A 16,672-nucleotide genomic window follows, 5' to 3' on the forward strand; every position below is an offset into this window, starting at 1 on the left:
ATTATTTTAATAACTATAACTCTTCAGGGTGAAGAGGCCAAGGGGATGAGGTTACTCATTCCGCAGATGTGTGAGCATTTGAAGTGAGCTCCCCCATCCGGCCCCAGGCTCTAGGAAAACGAGGGCAATGCAGATTCCATAGCACCCAGGGGTAGACAGGTTTTGGAAACATCTACCTGCTCTCAGAGCAATAAATACCTCAATCCTTCCTTCCTCAGGTCAGATGGTGGGAGCCTGAGGGAGTCCCAGGAAGGGTCTCTGACTGATGCATTCCCCAGGCGTGGGTGGGGGGGGCACTTCTCATCTAGGTTAGGGGCTCAGGTGGAAAAGAAGAAAAGAGGCAGGAGGAGAAAAAGAAAGGGAAAAACAAGCTGGGTGACAGCACTTCCCAGGGTCCACGTTTAGCAAGGGCCTGCCAAGCCCTGCCATGCTCCTCACAGCCATTCCTGGGAGTCCCTGGGGAGTGCCTCCCTCTGCTGGAGGAACTGGGCCCTGTGCCTACCACGTGCCATCTACCCTTCCCCTGCCGTGGTTCTCAGCAGTGTTCATAACTGCTCTGTGACCCCTGCCACCACCAGCCCTGCCTGCCACATGGAGGAGAGCAACCCTTGGTAGGCTGGGCTCCAGCCATTTCCTGTGACATCTCTGGGCTGGGAGATTTTTGCGACAAGCCCCAGCCACTGTGAGTACATATAGCATCCTCTCCAAGATGCCAGGGTGGGAGGACAGAGAGCTCTTATGGACCCGGGCAAAACCTGTTAGGAACACGGTGTTTAAAAATTAAAACATTACCCTGCTGGTACAAGGATGCTGCAGGGACCTAAAATCACTGGCATAGGAAGCACTCCAAAATTATCACCAGGTTTTAAATGAAGGATTTATTGGCTATCACAGAACAAGATTTTTTTTTAAATCACATTTCCCCCAAAACAGATGCTCAAATTGAGGGGAAATTGGACTGTTTTGTTTGCAAAGGCCCAAAGATGGTCCCGGCATGTCCAGATGCCTGGAAGCAGAGGCGGTGCCTCCCCCAGGTTTCTGGTCCATCACCAACATCTGGGCTGAGAGACACATCCCCACTGGACTGCCGCCCTCACCCTGTGCACACGGCCCAGCAATCAGTCCAGCCAGAAAGGGCCAGAAGCCAGAATGCTGTCCTCCTAGTGCTGCCTCTGGGCCCGGGCCACCAGGGGCACCTCTCACCTATGTAGCGTCAGAGAATTGCGTGCACAGGTGCCACACTCACACAGAGGCTGGGACAAGGCCTTCCAACCTTCAGGTACACCAACCACCACTCAGGAGAGGCCAAGGCCTGTTTCCCCAAGTTCATCATCAATCCTTCCCTGTGTCTGCAAACAGCCTTCTGGAAGCTCTCTCCACCCACCTCCAAAATTCAGGAGCTCCAGTGTTCCAAGAGCCTTTGCTTGCCAGCCCCAACTTTCCTGCCCAGACTGTCCCCAAAGAGAATGTTCTTCCTTTCTCTTGCTTCCTACTTGACTCAGGAGACAGCCGTGCCTTCAGTGCATTGTTACAGCTGAGCAGAGCGAAGATATTCTCTGAACTAATAAAGATGGTTCATACCCTAGGGCCCATAGTGTCCCTTTGGATGGAAAAACATTTCAAAACAACGTAAGGCCACTGTATCTCTCCCCTGGGTCACAAACTCCCAGGAATTCCAAGGGTGAAGCTCCTCACACAAGGCCACTATGGAGGAAGGGAGCCTCAGAAGCCAGGCTGGCAGCCCCTTGCCCAGCAAAGCACTGGGCACACCAGCCTGGCGCCACAGGCCACTGATTGCCCTGCCGGGGAATCGGCAGCAGCTCAAGCAGGAACTTCGTCACCAAGGAGACTGAGCACCATTCAGGAGCCAAACCATGATTCTCCTAAGGACGGGGAAGTCCCAATGACGAGGTGGTAAGTACCACATCAGCCTCATGCTACTGAACCACTGAACGCTGGGCTCGAGCCAAATACCGCACAATTTTGTGAAAGTCTAGAAATGCTAACTGTCCTCAGGAGCTGCTCAAATCAGGAGAAAATGATGACGCTGACACACGGGGTTCTCCAGCAGGGAACGCAGGGCTCTTGGGATGAGGCAGCCTGGGGCAAGAGATCGATCGTGTGGGAGTCACCAGAAGTCTGAATGGTGCTGACTCCACCGTCACTGGCTGTGTGACCCCAGGGAGTCCCTTAGCCTGTCTGAGCTTCAACTTCCTCCCCTGGGATGTAAGACCGCTACCTCACCTTCGAAGATGGTCTGAAGGGCTAGAGGCCTGAGCCCAGGGTCAGTCAGGTGGCTCTTCCCTAACTTAGAGGGATCCAGAGGTGGGAAACCACCACGAGAAGCACTGGGGGAATGAAAGGCCGCGACACCAAAGGGCTGCGACACCAAAGGGCCGCGACAAACCCATTGGTCCCATCATGTCATTTACCCACGAGGGCCAGAATCCCAGGATAAAGACACTGGCAAAGGAGAGAAGACCATTAGGAAGACAAATGTGCCCAGACAGAAAGCCCTCCCGAGAGTGGATTGTTCCAAACTGCTTGTGAGAGCTAACTTGGCTTCAGTGGGCATTTCTCTGGCATGATCTTCCCCGTCCTATGGACCAAGCTTCCGATCCTCTGGAATTAGTATTCGGTGCCGGTTTTGTTCAAAGAGTTCTAACATTTTCTCCATGTCGTGGTCAGCCTCAATCACCTGGAAATTAAACACACAAGTCACAGGGCTGCCCCGACCTCAACATCATCCTCCCTTCACTGGTGAAGAGAGAGAGATGGGGGCAGGCAGGATGAGGCAGCGAGAGGCAGGGAAGCCCAAGGTCACAGCAGAGAAAAAGGAAGGTTAGGGCCAAACAGCTCCCGTTTCTAGGTCAATCCACATTCTCAACTATATTTCCACTTAAGAATCCACAATAGTTGTCCCTGCGGCAAGCTCATGAATGATTTTTTATCATCATTTGATATCAACCATTTTTCTATAATGAGGGGAAAAAAATAAATTTTCTTTAAAAATCCAGTACAGTAATACCTCACTTCCCAGCAACCTCACTGCCTGGAAGAGCCATGAGTACAGCGTTTGAGAAGCTCAGACAGATGTCTCCAAGGCCACGCACACAAGTTTTTGCAAGGCCCTCCCTCAGATCCCACACTGTACACGCGTTCCTAACAGTCCGAGGTACCCAACAGCCTGCCTAAAGAAAGTCAGCAGCAGCAAATCAGAAAACGAGGGGACAGGAAGTGGGGAAACACCGATGGGGCAGAAGCATCAACACAGTTAGAAATGGTGAGTGCCAGCAGGAAAAAGGAGGATAAAAAGCAAACACGGGAATTCAAAGGCATTAGTAGTCTGGGGCAAACAGTCCTACACACCTCAGCACCTCCTAAGGGGGCATCATTGTGTGACAGACCAGAACAGCAACTGATGTTCCTTCAGATGCCCTGGGTCACCAAGAAAAGGTGCAATGAGGCTGTGAGCCTGCCACCCACTGGAGAAGGGACGAGCATGTCAGAAAGACCACCACTCCAAGCGGTTAAGGCCAAAACCCAGGTCCAGGGGCTCCAGCCATCCGAACACTCCTTGCTGACAATGCTGGATAAGTGAGATGCTACTGTGCCACTGGTGTAATGACACTGGGACAGATCACCTTCTCCCAGGTCTGTCCAGCTCACTAAGGCTCAGTCCAGAACGGGGACTGTGAGACAGAGTCCCTTCCACCCTCCCCGCTTCCTTCTTTCAAATTCTCCAGCTGCAGAATGGCCAACATCCCCCAAGTCACTCCTCCTTCTAGAAAAGTCTCCCGCCCTGTTAGGGGGGCTTACCAGAACAGGGGCCGCCACAGGGAAAAGGCTCCCTTTGATGAGCCACTCCTCATACAGGTGGTGAATAGCATCCAGGTATTCCTGCCGGAGGGGGGGAAAATGCAAGGGCTGTCGGGAGCACACAGGGAGCAGACTTCTAACTCCAAGGAGTCTCAGGGGCAGGTTAGGTGAACATCAATGACCACAGGGCAGTGGCTTGGACTAAGGACCCGCAACAGCCCACTTGGCTCAGGTGGACAATGATAAACGTGGCCAAGCACCCTGCCGGCCAGCCCAGGTGTCGCAACAGTCAGAAGCATCCCTCTGGCCACCTGCCCATCCCTCCAGCGCACTCTGCTCCTCTGGCGCTTTGGACGCATCCTCCCACCTGGCTGCTCTCGTTTCCTGCCACTTCTCCATCAGCAGGGCCTCTGTTCCTTCATGGGGGCCTGGGAAGCCTCTGAACCCTCCCTCCGTCCTTCCCACCAACTGAGGCCCTCACTGGCCCAGGAGCCCTACTCAGCTGCTCTCGCCCCAACAGCCAACTTGTAACCTATGGATCCTTGAAAGCTTAAGGGGCAACTTCAGAAGGACAAGGTGAAATGCAAGGGAAAAGAGGCCCGGACCCGCCCCTAAGGCATCCATGCCTGCGCATCCGGTAGGACTGGACGGCACTCTCCCACAAGCAGGCCCGGGTGCTCTCGGCCGCCGGCAAACACGTCCTCAAGCAGCAATTTACTCCCAGCCCTGAGGCTCTCGGGTAAACCACACTGCTGCCTCTTTATCCACCACCAAGTTCTCCCTTAGCAACAACAGACTTGTCCTGGAGGCCTTGTCAAAACCATTAAGACAATGTCCTGGACAACGACTTGGAAGGACTCCAGATTTGTCTCTTCTTCCGAACATCTGGGTCACTGCACAGAGCTGCCGTGTCCCACCCCAGCTTGGTCCAGCCCCGCCCCATTTCACCCTTCCTCTAATCACTCCTGTCTCCAGATTTCAAAGCAGCTGCCCAGAACGAGGCCTGGGCCTTCATGGCTGGAATCCACCTTGCTGGTGCCTGGGGCAAACAAGGCTGGGCGGGCCTCAGGAGCTGGACTGGCCTTCTAGGACCCCAGTCCAGCCCATCCTGGGCTCAGACCCCCATGATATCCCAGTAAATGCTTGCCCAGCCTCTGTCTGTGTACGTCCAGTGGCATTCACATGGGGCATTCCGATCAATATTAATTGAGCAACCCCTAGGTGCCAAGGCCTGGGACACATTCTAGGGACGCAGAGGGAATAAGATCTAATCTTAAAAAGTTCACGGTAGTTTTCTGAGGGATGGGGAGCAAACACATAAAGAAACAGTTTCAGAATATTTGTCCTAATGGCTGTAATCATAATAAGCACAGAGGCTGGGGGACCACAACAGAGGGAAGGTCAGAGAAATCTTCTTGGAGGAGGTGACACCTGAGGCAAAAGAAACCACTATGGCAAAGATACATTTGTGTAACTCCCTGGTGAGGGGTGGGGGGAGCGGGAGAGGGAGATGAGATGGAGAGGGAGAGGGAGAGGGAGATGAAATGGAGAAGGAGAGGGAGAGGGAGATGAGAGGGAGAGGGAGATGAGAGGGAGAGGGAGATGAAATGGAGAGGGAGAGGGAGAGGGAAATGAGAGGGAGAGGGAGAGGTAGCGGGAGAGGGAGATGAGATGGAGAGGAGATGGAGAGAGAGAGGGAGAGGGAGATGAAAGGGAGAAGGAGTGGGAGAGGGAGGTGAGATGGACAGGGAGAGGGAGAGGGGAGAGGGGAGAGGGGAAAGGGGAGGGAGGAGGGGGAGAGAGGCATAGAGGGGAAGAGAGAGAGAGAGCATGTGTAGCCACAACTAGTTCTTTAAGGCCAGAGCAAGAAAGGCAAGGAGTGGAAGGGGATGAAGCCAATCATGCAGGATCTCGGATGGCGTGCTACAAGGGGGGACTTTATCCTAGACAGTGGTGAGGAACTGAAGCGGGTGGGGTTAGGGAATTGCATGCGTGGTGTTCTGTACTGGAAACATCACCCAAGCAGTAGTGTGGAGGATGGATTTCTGAGGGGGATGCGGATAGTGAGGGACCAGAGCAAGGAGAGCAGTCCAAACCTGTTAGACAGCCCTGACTAGAGTCGATGTGGCCCTGAGCCAGAACCCAGAAGGGTGAGGCACTGGGCAGACACTAGTGAGTTTCACCTCCCAGCCAGTCACCATGCCAAGCACTGGCAATGCAGCAGTCCTAGCGAGGATCCAGGGGACGGCACAAAGGCAAACAATTTTCAGGAGGTGGACCAAACAAGCCCTGGGACACCTGGGCGGGAACGGGAGAAGGGACGCCTCTGAACCCCCGGGGTGCCCACCACTGAGTCTGGGGCCACAGGAAGTGAAGCAGACCTGGACACCGCACAGGGTCTCCAGCTCAGAGGAAGTCAGAGTTCACCCTCCAACGTGCTCAGTTCCTGTTTCTCTCCCTGCAACAACAGCACAATGATCTCACAGAGGGTGGGGCCAGGCTGGGATGAAGTTGCACCTTTCCCCGGGTTAAAGGGGCTCTTACCAGTGGAATGACCTTCTCCTCTTCCCTGCATCTCATCTTTAGCCTCTGGTAACAGGTCTCAGGAGTGGTCTGGAGATAAACTGAGATTTTAAAAAACATATATGTGGCTTTAATTACTCTGTTCATGGCTTAGAAGTGAAAGTGAGGGGTAGGGGGAAGGCAGGCATGTGGGCAAGGCGTGGAGAGAAACATCTGCCAGCAGCCCTGAGCAGGAGAGGCAGACCAGCTGTGTGGCCAGACAGGCATCTTGACCCTCATCCTGACTTTCATTCTCTTTCCACGTCACCAGCCCCACAGGGTCACTGTGAAGCTGAATAGGTTCCGTACATTGACAGAGCTTAGCACAGGGCCTGGCACCCGGCCTGTCTCAGTAACTGCCAGGTTCTGTCCCTCCTCCCTCCTTTACAAACTAGAAAAAACCCATCATATCACAATGGACCGAGGGGAAAGCAGTTTGAGGAACTGGCCAGGGTGCTTCTCCAGGAGAGACCAAAAGCCCCAGATTCCATCTGCCCTTTGGGAGAAGGCTGAGTCAAGGTAGGGGAAGAATCGCTGATGCTGAGGGCCCTGCCCACCGCCCCTGCTGCTTGAGGCCCAGCCAACCACCTCCTCACTGGGCCCAGGGGAGGGAGGCCAGGGACGGATTGTCTCACCTATCAAGTCAATGGACACGTCGATGTTCCTCACAATCCAGTCAAACCATTCCGACAGGACCACATAGTCCACTTCAGGCATCTTCCCACTGTAACAAGAGTTGTCGGGGTTTTATTATCCCATGAGAAAGTTCCTGGGCTGTGCCGTTCCCCCAAAACATCTGGGCACTGCTTTTATTGAAAGGGCACTGCCAAGGGCACCATGACATAGTGTGATCACATGATACTGGGCGGGTAGTGACGACAAGGACCCAGAACCTCCCGACCTCCCTCCCGCTACCCAGGGACGGTTGATGGTATAATGCAGCATGTATCTGGCATTGCCCGAGGGGCGAATTCATTTGGGATTTGAACTCCAAGCCAAGGAAGGGGCTATGAAAGCTGTCCCCTGAGAACACAGACAGGGCTCAGGCTGGGAGGTGGAACAGCAAACCCGTTTCACCTCTAGAAATTTATTTTGTGGAAATAATCTTGGATGCCCTCTGTAGCACTATTTTAAAAATAACGAAAAACTAAATCATGGTACATCTATCTAACAGAAAACCACAAAGCACCTGAAAGATGATGCTATAAAATAATATTTAATGACATGGAAAACGCTCATAATCAAATTCTCATTATTCAACGAAAACAGGAGGATATAAAACTGTGCATACAGCACGACCCAACCATACTTTCAACAGTATTCATCCACACATTTTGAAAGGGGACTGGAAAGAAAACCACCAAAAGGTTAACAGTGCTTTTCTCTGAACTGTAGGACTATGGGAGACATTTTTTTCTTTATCTCTTTCTGTATTTTCCTAAATTTAACAACATACTAGTTCTCAATCCGGGGCGGGGGTGGGGGGAGAATTACTACATATTTAAAGTGATAACTGAAAAAGAAAGAAAGGAAGGAGCAGCCCACAAGTGAGAGAGACCTGGCGCCTGTCCTCTGGCCTGGAGGAAATGAGCAAGGAAGGGTGGGAGGAGGGGCAGCAGCTGGAGGAAACAAACCAGGCAGCTGTGGGGTGACCCTCAAAGGCCCAGGAGAGGTATTCCTTTCAACATCCTCCACCCGTCTTGAATATCATCTTGGATCCACTCAGAACTGGGTTTGGCAAGGCGGGCTACGGGCGGGCGAGTGGAGGTGCCTGAGCTGTGTGCAGCTGGGGGTCTTCCGACTGTTGACTAAAGAAGGGGAGGCGGGGAAAAGGGGCCAGTGGAGCGGGTGGTTTGCAGCTGCCCCAACCACAGGTGGTGAACTGACTCCCACCTGGGGGAGGGGGCAGGATGGGCGTGGAGGAAGGCGCTCTGAAGATGACAGGCTCAATCAGCCCTGCCTGGGGGCCCAAAGGATGGGGTGGGGCACAGACTGGAGGGGGACATCCTCCCCTAGTCCCTGAGACCACCAGATGCCCTCAGCGCAGAAGAGCTCTGCCTGGCAGAGCAGCAGGAAAATGCACGGTGCCCGGGAGAACAGCAGGGGCAGGCAGGCAGTTGTAGGTGCCTGAGGGGTCTCAGGCATCAGACTTCAGCAGGGAGAGCAGAGCAGACTAAGTGTGAGGACCAGCACCCACCCCCACGAACAAGTGGGGGAGGCTTTGTAGGGGAGGGGAGAGGGAGGAAGTCCCAGGACATTGCAGAAGGGACCAAAATTCAGATACTAAAGGTAACAACTTTGTGATCACAGCTCATGTGGTTGCCCATCCCCCAATTCTTTCCTCCTACCTCCTTAAGAGTAGCCCATGATCTATTCAGGGTCCATCCCACAGGCCTGAGTGTTCAGGGAAACCTGACCCCAGCCCAAGCTTCAGAGTAAACCAACTGGTCTGAGGGACGTCCTCTCCGCTGGCCAGGCTGAGTTGATCAGCCCAGGCCAAAGGGCCCAACCTGACCAGTGAGACATGAGGGAGGTTTGCTGGGGCTTATGGAAACCATGCTTCCTCATGCTTAGAGGAGAGACACTGGCAAGGCATCCACCCCTCTGGTCAGCAATGAGAAGTCCGGTTCTGCCACAGGCATTGTGTCACCAAGAGGGAATCATATTGAGGACACAAACAAGACAAGAGTAGGAAAACAGAGAGAAACAGCACTAGGGCCACCGAATGAAACCAACCCCAAAGCCTGCTGTTAAGACAGCCCGTAACAACCTCAGTGTTCAGGCTACTCTGAGCTGGGCTGCGGTTAGTTGCAGCTGAGAGTATTTGATATTCAGACACCAAACCACTCTTCTTGACATGTTTTCCTTCTCCGGAACAAAGCTGACTCCGAGGGAATGAGGATTTGCAAAAAAGACGCTGCTGATCAGCCCCACTCGCTCCACCAAACACGCAGCCCGGGGACACAGCACAGACTGGCAACTCAAGGGTCTGGGCCAGTGAGCAGCACGCGTGGAGGGCAAGTTGCCCAATAGCCTCCCACATCATGGACGCTGGACAGTTGGTGTGAGACTGCCCCTGAGGACTTCACCGGTGTCTGTAAGGCTCAAGCGAGGTTCTGTCAAATCCCAGAGCTGGGAGGACACCCTTAGCTGTGGCCACCGAACAGAGTCACAATTCAGGACACAGGTAGCACAGTGTTAACTAAAACCAAATCAACTGACACCACAAAAAGTGTTGGGGCCTGAGAGCTGCTGCTCTGCTGGAAACCAGCCCCAGGTGGTCTCAGGACACCTCCTGGGTGGCTCAGGAACCTCCCATTCCCACCTGGCCCAGGCAAACCTGGGCCTGCGAGCAGAGCAGACAGAGGAAGCAGGCCCTCCCTTCCCGACGCTCTCCTCAGAGGTCCTCTAGATGGCTCCGGGGCAGCCTCCCTGAAGGCGGGTCGGCAGGCAGACCTCCAGAAAACTCTTCCAAGACTGCCAGGAGCCACGTGCTGGGGGGTCCAGGACAACTGGCCACCGGCTGGGCGGAGTGAGGAAACGGAAACTGCCTTCCATGATTCTGAGGCATGTCAGGCAGCGGGCGCTGTTTTATCTGTATCTGCAGTTTTCCTCCTAGGAATCTGCCCGGCTCCTCCTGTGTCTGCCTAGAGAATGGGGCGCCCAGCACCACCACCAAGGCACTGCTTTTACTTCCACAGAACACACAGAGGGCGGCACCCCTCTACAGACCCACCAACGGTGGACTGAGCAGGTTTCATGGTGCCTTCCCCTTATAATAGGGGGGCAAAATTGAGATCATGGGTCCACACGAATCCTGCTGACTGTTTTGTTTGGCACGGTTTGCTGCCGCCTTCCCCCTGAGGCCCAGAGAGCATGGGTTAAAACTGAAATCACACACTCAAATGCCAGCCTCCTTGTACACGACTTTCTTTTGTCCCTCACAAACCTTGTGAGGTCAATTTTAGCCCCAACTTATAGATGAGGAAAACTGAGCCCCAGAGAAGCTCAGCCCAGCTCTGAGCCAGGGACTGAAGCCTGGCTCTCAGCGGCCCCCAAACCCATATGCTCCTGGCTGCACCACGTGCCCCAACCCCACCTGCCCCATCTGTCAGCTGAGGGGGCTGCCCCTGGGCCCGTCCAGTGTCTCTCTAGCCTCAGCCTGAGGAAAGCCACCACTCACAGGCCCATGACCCAGGCAGTGAGTCCCCAGTCTGGCCTAGAGTGAGGAGGAGTCCAAGCCCCAGGGCCCATCAGGGCAGTAGGAGGACCCTCCTGTTGTTCCAAATGCAGGGTCTTAATGGATGTCCAAAACCCGCAGCCCCTGGTGAGTCAGTGTGTCACTTCCCCAGCTGGGCCCCATGCAATTCCCTTCCTTCTGTTCTTAGAAAACACCAACCAGGCAATCATGTAAAACCTTTGTGTTCAATTAGCCCACAGGGTTGGGCCACACAGTGGCCTGCGTGGCCGCTTTAGCTGCCTGAGCCTTTCTCACCACCTTCAGCTGTTCATTCCAGCACAGTGCCCACACCTCAGAAGTTCTTCAGGTTCTTTAAGTCTTTAAGGAGACTGTGGAACCAGAATCTTCCTTGTTGGCAATTAACCCCTGGTGGCATAATTGCATGTATGTTCTGCCCACCCCAAACTCGCTGGGGTAAGGATGGGGGCGGAAGAGGCGGGTCTCTCCCTGGAGGAGCTCCTCACTTGTCCGAGGCCCAAAAGGCAAGAAAGCCCTTCCAGAAATTTGGCTTTGGGGGATGCAGAATTGCAGAACGTGGGCTTTTCTGGGCACCCGAGCCTGCAACTGCAGACAGCAAAGCCATGCCTACCATACTTCCTTCCATCCCAGTCCCTCCAGATTCCAAGCCAAGGCTGCAAGGGCTTCTGTGAAAAAGAAAATGACCAACCCCAAGGCTGAAGGGGCAGCAGCCATGCACCCCCTGCCTTGTGTAAGGGCTGTCCCCACACAAGCTCCCAGGCAAGAGCTGACACCCCACACAAGCCGTCTTGTGGTTCCCAGTACCCAGCCGAACTTCCACAGGTAGGAACCAAAACACCCTATTCTGGGTAGGAGCAAAGGATCCAGCCAAACCCAGTTCTAGGCGTCATTTGGTTTAGGCTCAAAATGATGGTAATCTGTATTGGGGGGGCATGGAAACATCTACTTTCGCAGAACCACTTCACTGTGGAAGGCCCATTGCATGGAGACAAGCTGGGTTTCTAACGAAAGTGACCAGGAAGAAAGGCCACATCCTACCCTTCCTCCCACCTGTCACTTCTTTAGCTCTGGCTAGAAATGCTGTTTACTGTGCCTCCAAAAAGAAAACCTTTGGCCTACAGCTGCCTCACTCCTGACCCAGGAATACACCCAGAGACCCTGAAAACAAAGGTAATACAACAAAACCCCCAACAACCAAAATGTGAAGCCACAAATGTGAAATGAAGAAACTGCAGGTGGTGCAGGAAGCTGAGGAAATCCTGCTCCATGAAGAACTTTCACTCTGGCTGGCCACCTGCCCCACTGCCCCCCACAAAGACAGCCTGCAGGTCTTGCTTTCAACGACCCCTAAGACCCAGGTGAGGCCCCAAGGAAGCCACGGGGCAAAACTCCCAGGGAAAGGACCATGATTGGCACAGAGGGCCCCTTGCGGGCCACCTGGCTGCTGCCTTCTTCGGAGGCTGCCCCTCCGAGTGTGATGCCAACCAGCAGGATGACAGCCACCCAGGGTGCTTGTCTGCTGGAAATGCAGGCTCTCGGGCCCCACGCTGGAAGCAGCATGGGTGCATGAACAAGATGCACGGAGTCTGTGGGAGAAGCTGAGTGTAGGGCCTGGGTGGAAAGGGGCAGAGGCCTGGTCCCCCAGAGCCAGCACACTGGGGCTGAAGCCTCTGGCCTTAAAAAGAGAAATCTAGATGTCTCACCACTTCCTCCTTCACTGCTGCCCCACATAGCAGTGTGCAGGTCAGCCCCCCGGTCAGTTTCCCGCCCAACCAGGAAGGAGCAAGGCCTTCAAACCCCACGTGGTTCCTCATCTGCCAAACACGGTCAACAGTGCCCATCTCAGTGCTGCCTGGAGGGTTCAAATGGAAGGACAATAACTGTAGCTCCTGCCCATGGATCCCTGCCCTGCCCTGCCCCTCAACCACGTGAGCCGTGCCTACTCTCAGATAAGCTGGACCAGTCCCATAAGTGAATGGCCTGCACTGCGAAGGTGCCTCTTGGTGTCCCTGCCCTTGGATCCCTGCCACCCAAACTCAGGCTCTCTGGGGAGTGTGGCTGAGTGAGGGGGACTCCCAGCCACGTGCTGAGCACACCAGTTGTAACAATCACAAGGATATGTTATGGGATAGAATGCAAAGACTTCGAAGAGAAGTCTTCAAAGAAGTTTCCAGTTAGTTAGCCGGCTGCTTCGGGTACGCAGGCTGGGAAAACCTGCAGGGAAGCGGCCGCCTGGGTGAGTGTTTCTCTGCCTTTGGAGACTTCAGGGAAAGGGTTTGAGGAGCACTGCCTTCTCCCATTTTCCTGAAACCAAAGTGGCAGATGGCCTGGTCCCCCAGGGTGCCACGGTGATCCCTCGGGCCAACCCACAGCCTTTGGGCTCCATCAAGTGATACCAGAGATCAGTCTCGAGGCTCCAACAAGATCTTCAAGGAAATCCATGCCCTCTGGAGGCTGTGTGAACTTAAAACAATTAGGTTCCGGGAACAGAAACAAGGACTCTGTGAATTTCTTCTGTGGTTCACTGTCCCACAGAAATCCTACCCACAGATGCCAGGCATTCTGGGAGGGCCAGGGGGAGGTGTAAATATGAAGGAAAAGAGCTCAAAAAAATGAAAAGCTACAGCCTTTCCCTACCCACCAAACAGCCCAGGGCAAGGCCCCATTAAATGGACCAGTGACCTGGACCACAGCCACGGAGGTCAGGGAACAGAGAACCACCCATCAGAAGTGCTGAAATGAAGGATCATGGGTGTGAGGAACCAAAGCCCGGGACATCAGCTAAAATTGCAAACTGCGCCCAGGACAAGCAACACAAGCAGCTCCTGGGCAAGCTCCCCAGACGTTAGACAGCCTATGGGGGAGGGGGGTTCAACTGGCAAATTTCATGAAGACCAAGGTAGGCAGGGGACACAAACCTTAACCAGGCAACCACTCCAAAGGCTTTCCAGAGACGGACAACAGAATCAGAGAGGAGAAGGGCTCAGAGAGGTTCAGGAACCCGGTAGTGCTCAAAATGTCTCCAGAGCCAGGGTGGAACTGAGGTGCACTTAAGTCCACCCTCTGCTCTCTCCCCTTGACTTCTGGTCATTCCATTCCAGGTCACCCTCTTCAAAAAGAGCCACTGGCTGCCACACAGAACTAGCCAGGCTGACTGCAATTAGAAAACAGAGACAACCCAGCTACACGAGGGTCACAGGGAATCCCACCCACTGCCGGGGTCTGCAGTAAATGAACACCAGAGGGGTTCCCTCGTCCTCCTCTCTCCTCTCCTCTGACCGTCCTCCCTGTGGCAGAGGCACTAATGAGAAGGAGCAAGGGAGGGCAAAGGGCTGTGTAAACCTAGCAGTGGGCACACCAGCCCCACTAGACACGCAGGCAGCCAGGTACGGGTGGGGCTCCAGCATCGGGAATGCTGCCTGCTGGAAGTGTAGAGCCCACAAGAAAGTTCTGAGGTCAAAGGACAAAGCTACAGTCAGGACTTGCCCTGGCTGCCAACCCTGACCCCACAGCACTGGGGATGCTTGGAGTGGGTGGGGGCAGAAGCTCTCACCCTGGGACCACACAGGCTCTAGGTCACAACCCTTGGCAGCTCAGGACCCAGGGAGAAGCCTTTTTGTGGCGCCCTCAGAGGAAGGGGTGTGAAACAGCTGGGGGACAAGTTGGGCTGGAGACCAAAGACCAGCCACAGGTCCTGACACCCAGAAATAGCTCACCCAGGTACCAGCTAGGCCAGCAAAACAGACGTGCTCCCTTGCCTTCAAGGAGCTTATGGTCCAGTTGGCGGGACATGCAATAGACAAACAAGTAAATAGATACTAAGTTAAACCACATAAAACTGCCATTTTTGTAGGTCAAAATTGGTCAAGTGTTAACAATATCATATGGTTCAACCTAATTAGAAGTTGTCTTGAATACAACGAAGAAAACCAACAGAAACAAGTAATTAAGAATAACAAGAGGGGCTTCCCTGGTGGCGCAGTGGTTAAGAATCACCTGCCAACGCAATGGACATGGGTTTGAGCCCTGGTCTGGGAAGATCCCATGTGCCATGGAGCAACTAAGCCCGTGCGCCACAACTACTGAGACTGAGTTCTAGAGCCCGCGAGCCACAACTACTAAAGCCCATGCGCCCTAGAGCCGGTACTCCACAACAAAGAGAAGCCACTGCAATGAGAAGCCCACGCACCGCAACTAAGAGCAGCCCCCATTCGCCACAACTAGAGAAAGCTCACGCACAGCAGCGAAGACCCAACGCAGCCAAAAATAAAGAAAAGAAAAGAAATAAAAAGAATGAGTGGCTCAACCCACCTAGACAGGGAGGCTGGGACCACAGCTGCAGATGGGAGGGAACAGGGAGCCAGGCTGTAGAGAATGGAAGGCAGATATCAGGACCAGCTCTGTGAGGGAGTGAAGCTCAAAGCTACCAAGGCAGACACAGAGAAGAAGCTGCAGCCCATCCTCCAAGACCCCCAAACATCAGCAGTCAACTGAGCGCAGGAGTGGAGGACCCCACACCTCTGAGGCCACAGCACTGAGGGCCATAAGAAGCCCCCCCAGCTAGGTCTGTGTGACACAGTCTGCTGCCATGAGGGCAGAAGGCAGCTGTAAGTGAAACCACAACAAATATCATGCACACTGCTGGACTGATTGCTCTAGTCGCTCTGCATCTTCACCCCTCCCTGTCTCCTCCCACTTTGCCATGTAACCCACAGGGCCCTGCCCCCTCTCAGACTGGGGTGGGCTGGTGTGACCTGCTTTGGCCAATGGACGTTAGCGAACATGAAGCAGAGACCTGAAAAAGAACTACGGTGCTTTTGATCTGCCATAACCACGAGACGTGAATGCCCAGGCCAGCATGCCAGTCCCAGGAGGAGGATCAGCAAGCAGATGAGAGATGAGTCACCCCAGTCACTCACCAGGCCGCCCTAGACCAGCCAACCCCTGGACATATCGTTGAGCCAGCCAAGGTCAGCAGAGCCACCGGGCCGACCGCCCTGGACAGCCGAGCCATCAGCGCAGAGAGCTGTCACTGAGGTTTCATGGTTGGTTGTTACACAGTGTTACTGTGGCAACACAGTAGGTACTCAGTATGTGTCAATTGGATAAATAAGTTCCAATTTCATTTCTAAAATTTTAATGGTTTAATAAATTATCGATTGTGCAAACAACGGTACCTTCTATACAAGTTTTCTACAAAAACGTATCTTGCGCTGTGAATCGACCGCTCCATCAACCGTACAGGCAATGTCTACAAGAAAACAAAAAGTGATTCACTAACTCAGGCAAAGAGGAAGGGGTCAGGAAGCCTTGAAGAATGCCTGTTGCTCCCCGTGCCTATGGTCTATGCTGAATACAAGAATTGAGAAGCCTCAGGAGAGGGAGGTGGACACCAGAGAACCGTGTGTCCCACGTTAGGCTCCCTGGGCCCTGGACCCTCCCCATACCATACCCTGAAGCTCAGTGGTCAGTGCAGCAAGGCCGGGTGGAGGGCCTGTCAGCAGCAGCCTCCTTCACAGGAGGGGTGAGGCTCCACTGGACTGTGGGTTTGGGGAAGTGCTAGAAAAACTGCCAAGTGCCCCCCGGGAAAGTGGTGGCAAGCACAAAGTGCGGTGATTATCATGGACCTAAACAGGATGCATTTGCTTAAGCAGAGGCAGAGCTCTGAGAGGGCTGGGCTGTGGCTTTATGGATCCCCACCAGCATGCCTGCCAACTTCACCGCCTCCTCACAGGGCTGGCTGGGGATCACTGCAGCCCTTCAAAACTGGAAAGGACTGTGCCCAGGAAGAGGGAGGACGACACTGACGTGGCCCCTCTCTGCCAGCATGCACACACCCTCCACAGATGGCCTTTCCCTTTGTCCACAGTGTCCCATTGGGAAGCCGGAGGTGCTCTTACTCTTGACACCAAGTGGGCAAACACTGCTCTCACTCAGCCTGGCCCACAGCACCCAATGGGACCTGGACCAGCAAATCAGAGGCTGATTTAAAGCCATAACCCAGGAATTTCCTAACTCTCCTATTTGTCTATCTGTCCATCTGCCTTCTTTTCTATTTCTCAGTCCTCTCCT

The 16,672-nt window shown here is 54.0% G+C and overlaps 1 protein-coding gene across 10 annotated transcripts in view; it reads right to left on the minus strand.

The window, feature by feature from the left end:
- Window positions 1-863: 863 nt before the first annotated feature.
- The window catches only part of TK2 (thymidine kinase 2), a 28,908-nt gene continuing 13,099 nt past the window's right edge, over window positions 864-16,672 (minus strand). For 2 of the 10 annotated variants that reach the window (XM_067018455.1, XM_067018453.1), the window contains 6 exons: window positions 15,778-15,851; window positions 14,912-14,965; window positions 7,017-7,105; window positions 6,364-6,443; window positions 3,820-3,900; window positions 864-2,698 (listed from right to left, as the gene is read on the minus strand). In XM_067018455.1, coding sequence (XP_066874556.1) covers window positions 2,600-2,698; window positions 3,820-3,900; window positions 6,364-6,443; window positions 7,017-7,105; window positions 14,912-14,965; window positions 15,778-15,851 — 477 coding nt within the window. In that variant the 3' untranslated portion in view covers window positions 864-2,599. Of the gene's footprint in view, window positions 2,699-3,369; window positions 3,486-3,819; window positions 3,901-6,200; window positions 6,278-6,363; window positions 6,444-7,016; window positions 7,106-14,911; window positions 14,966-15,777; window positions 15,852-16,672 lie in introns of those variants that run through there. The other 8 variants (XM_059044471.2, XM_067018456.1, XR_010837669.1 and 5 more) reach the window with 7 other exon arrangements.

This window comes from Kogia breviceps, chromosome 18, assembly GCF_026419965.1.
Source record: "Kogia breviceps isolate mKogBre1 chromosome 18, mKogBre1 haplotype 1, whole genome shotgun sequence".
Taxonomy (NCBI): Eukaryota; Metazoa; Chordata; class Mammalia; order Artiodactyla; family Physeteridae; genus Kogia; species Kogia breviceps.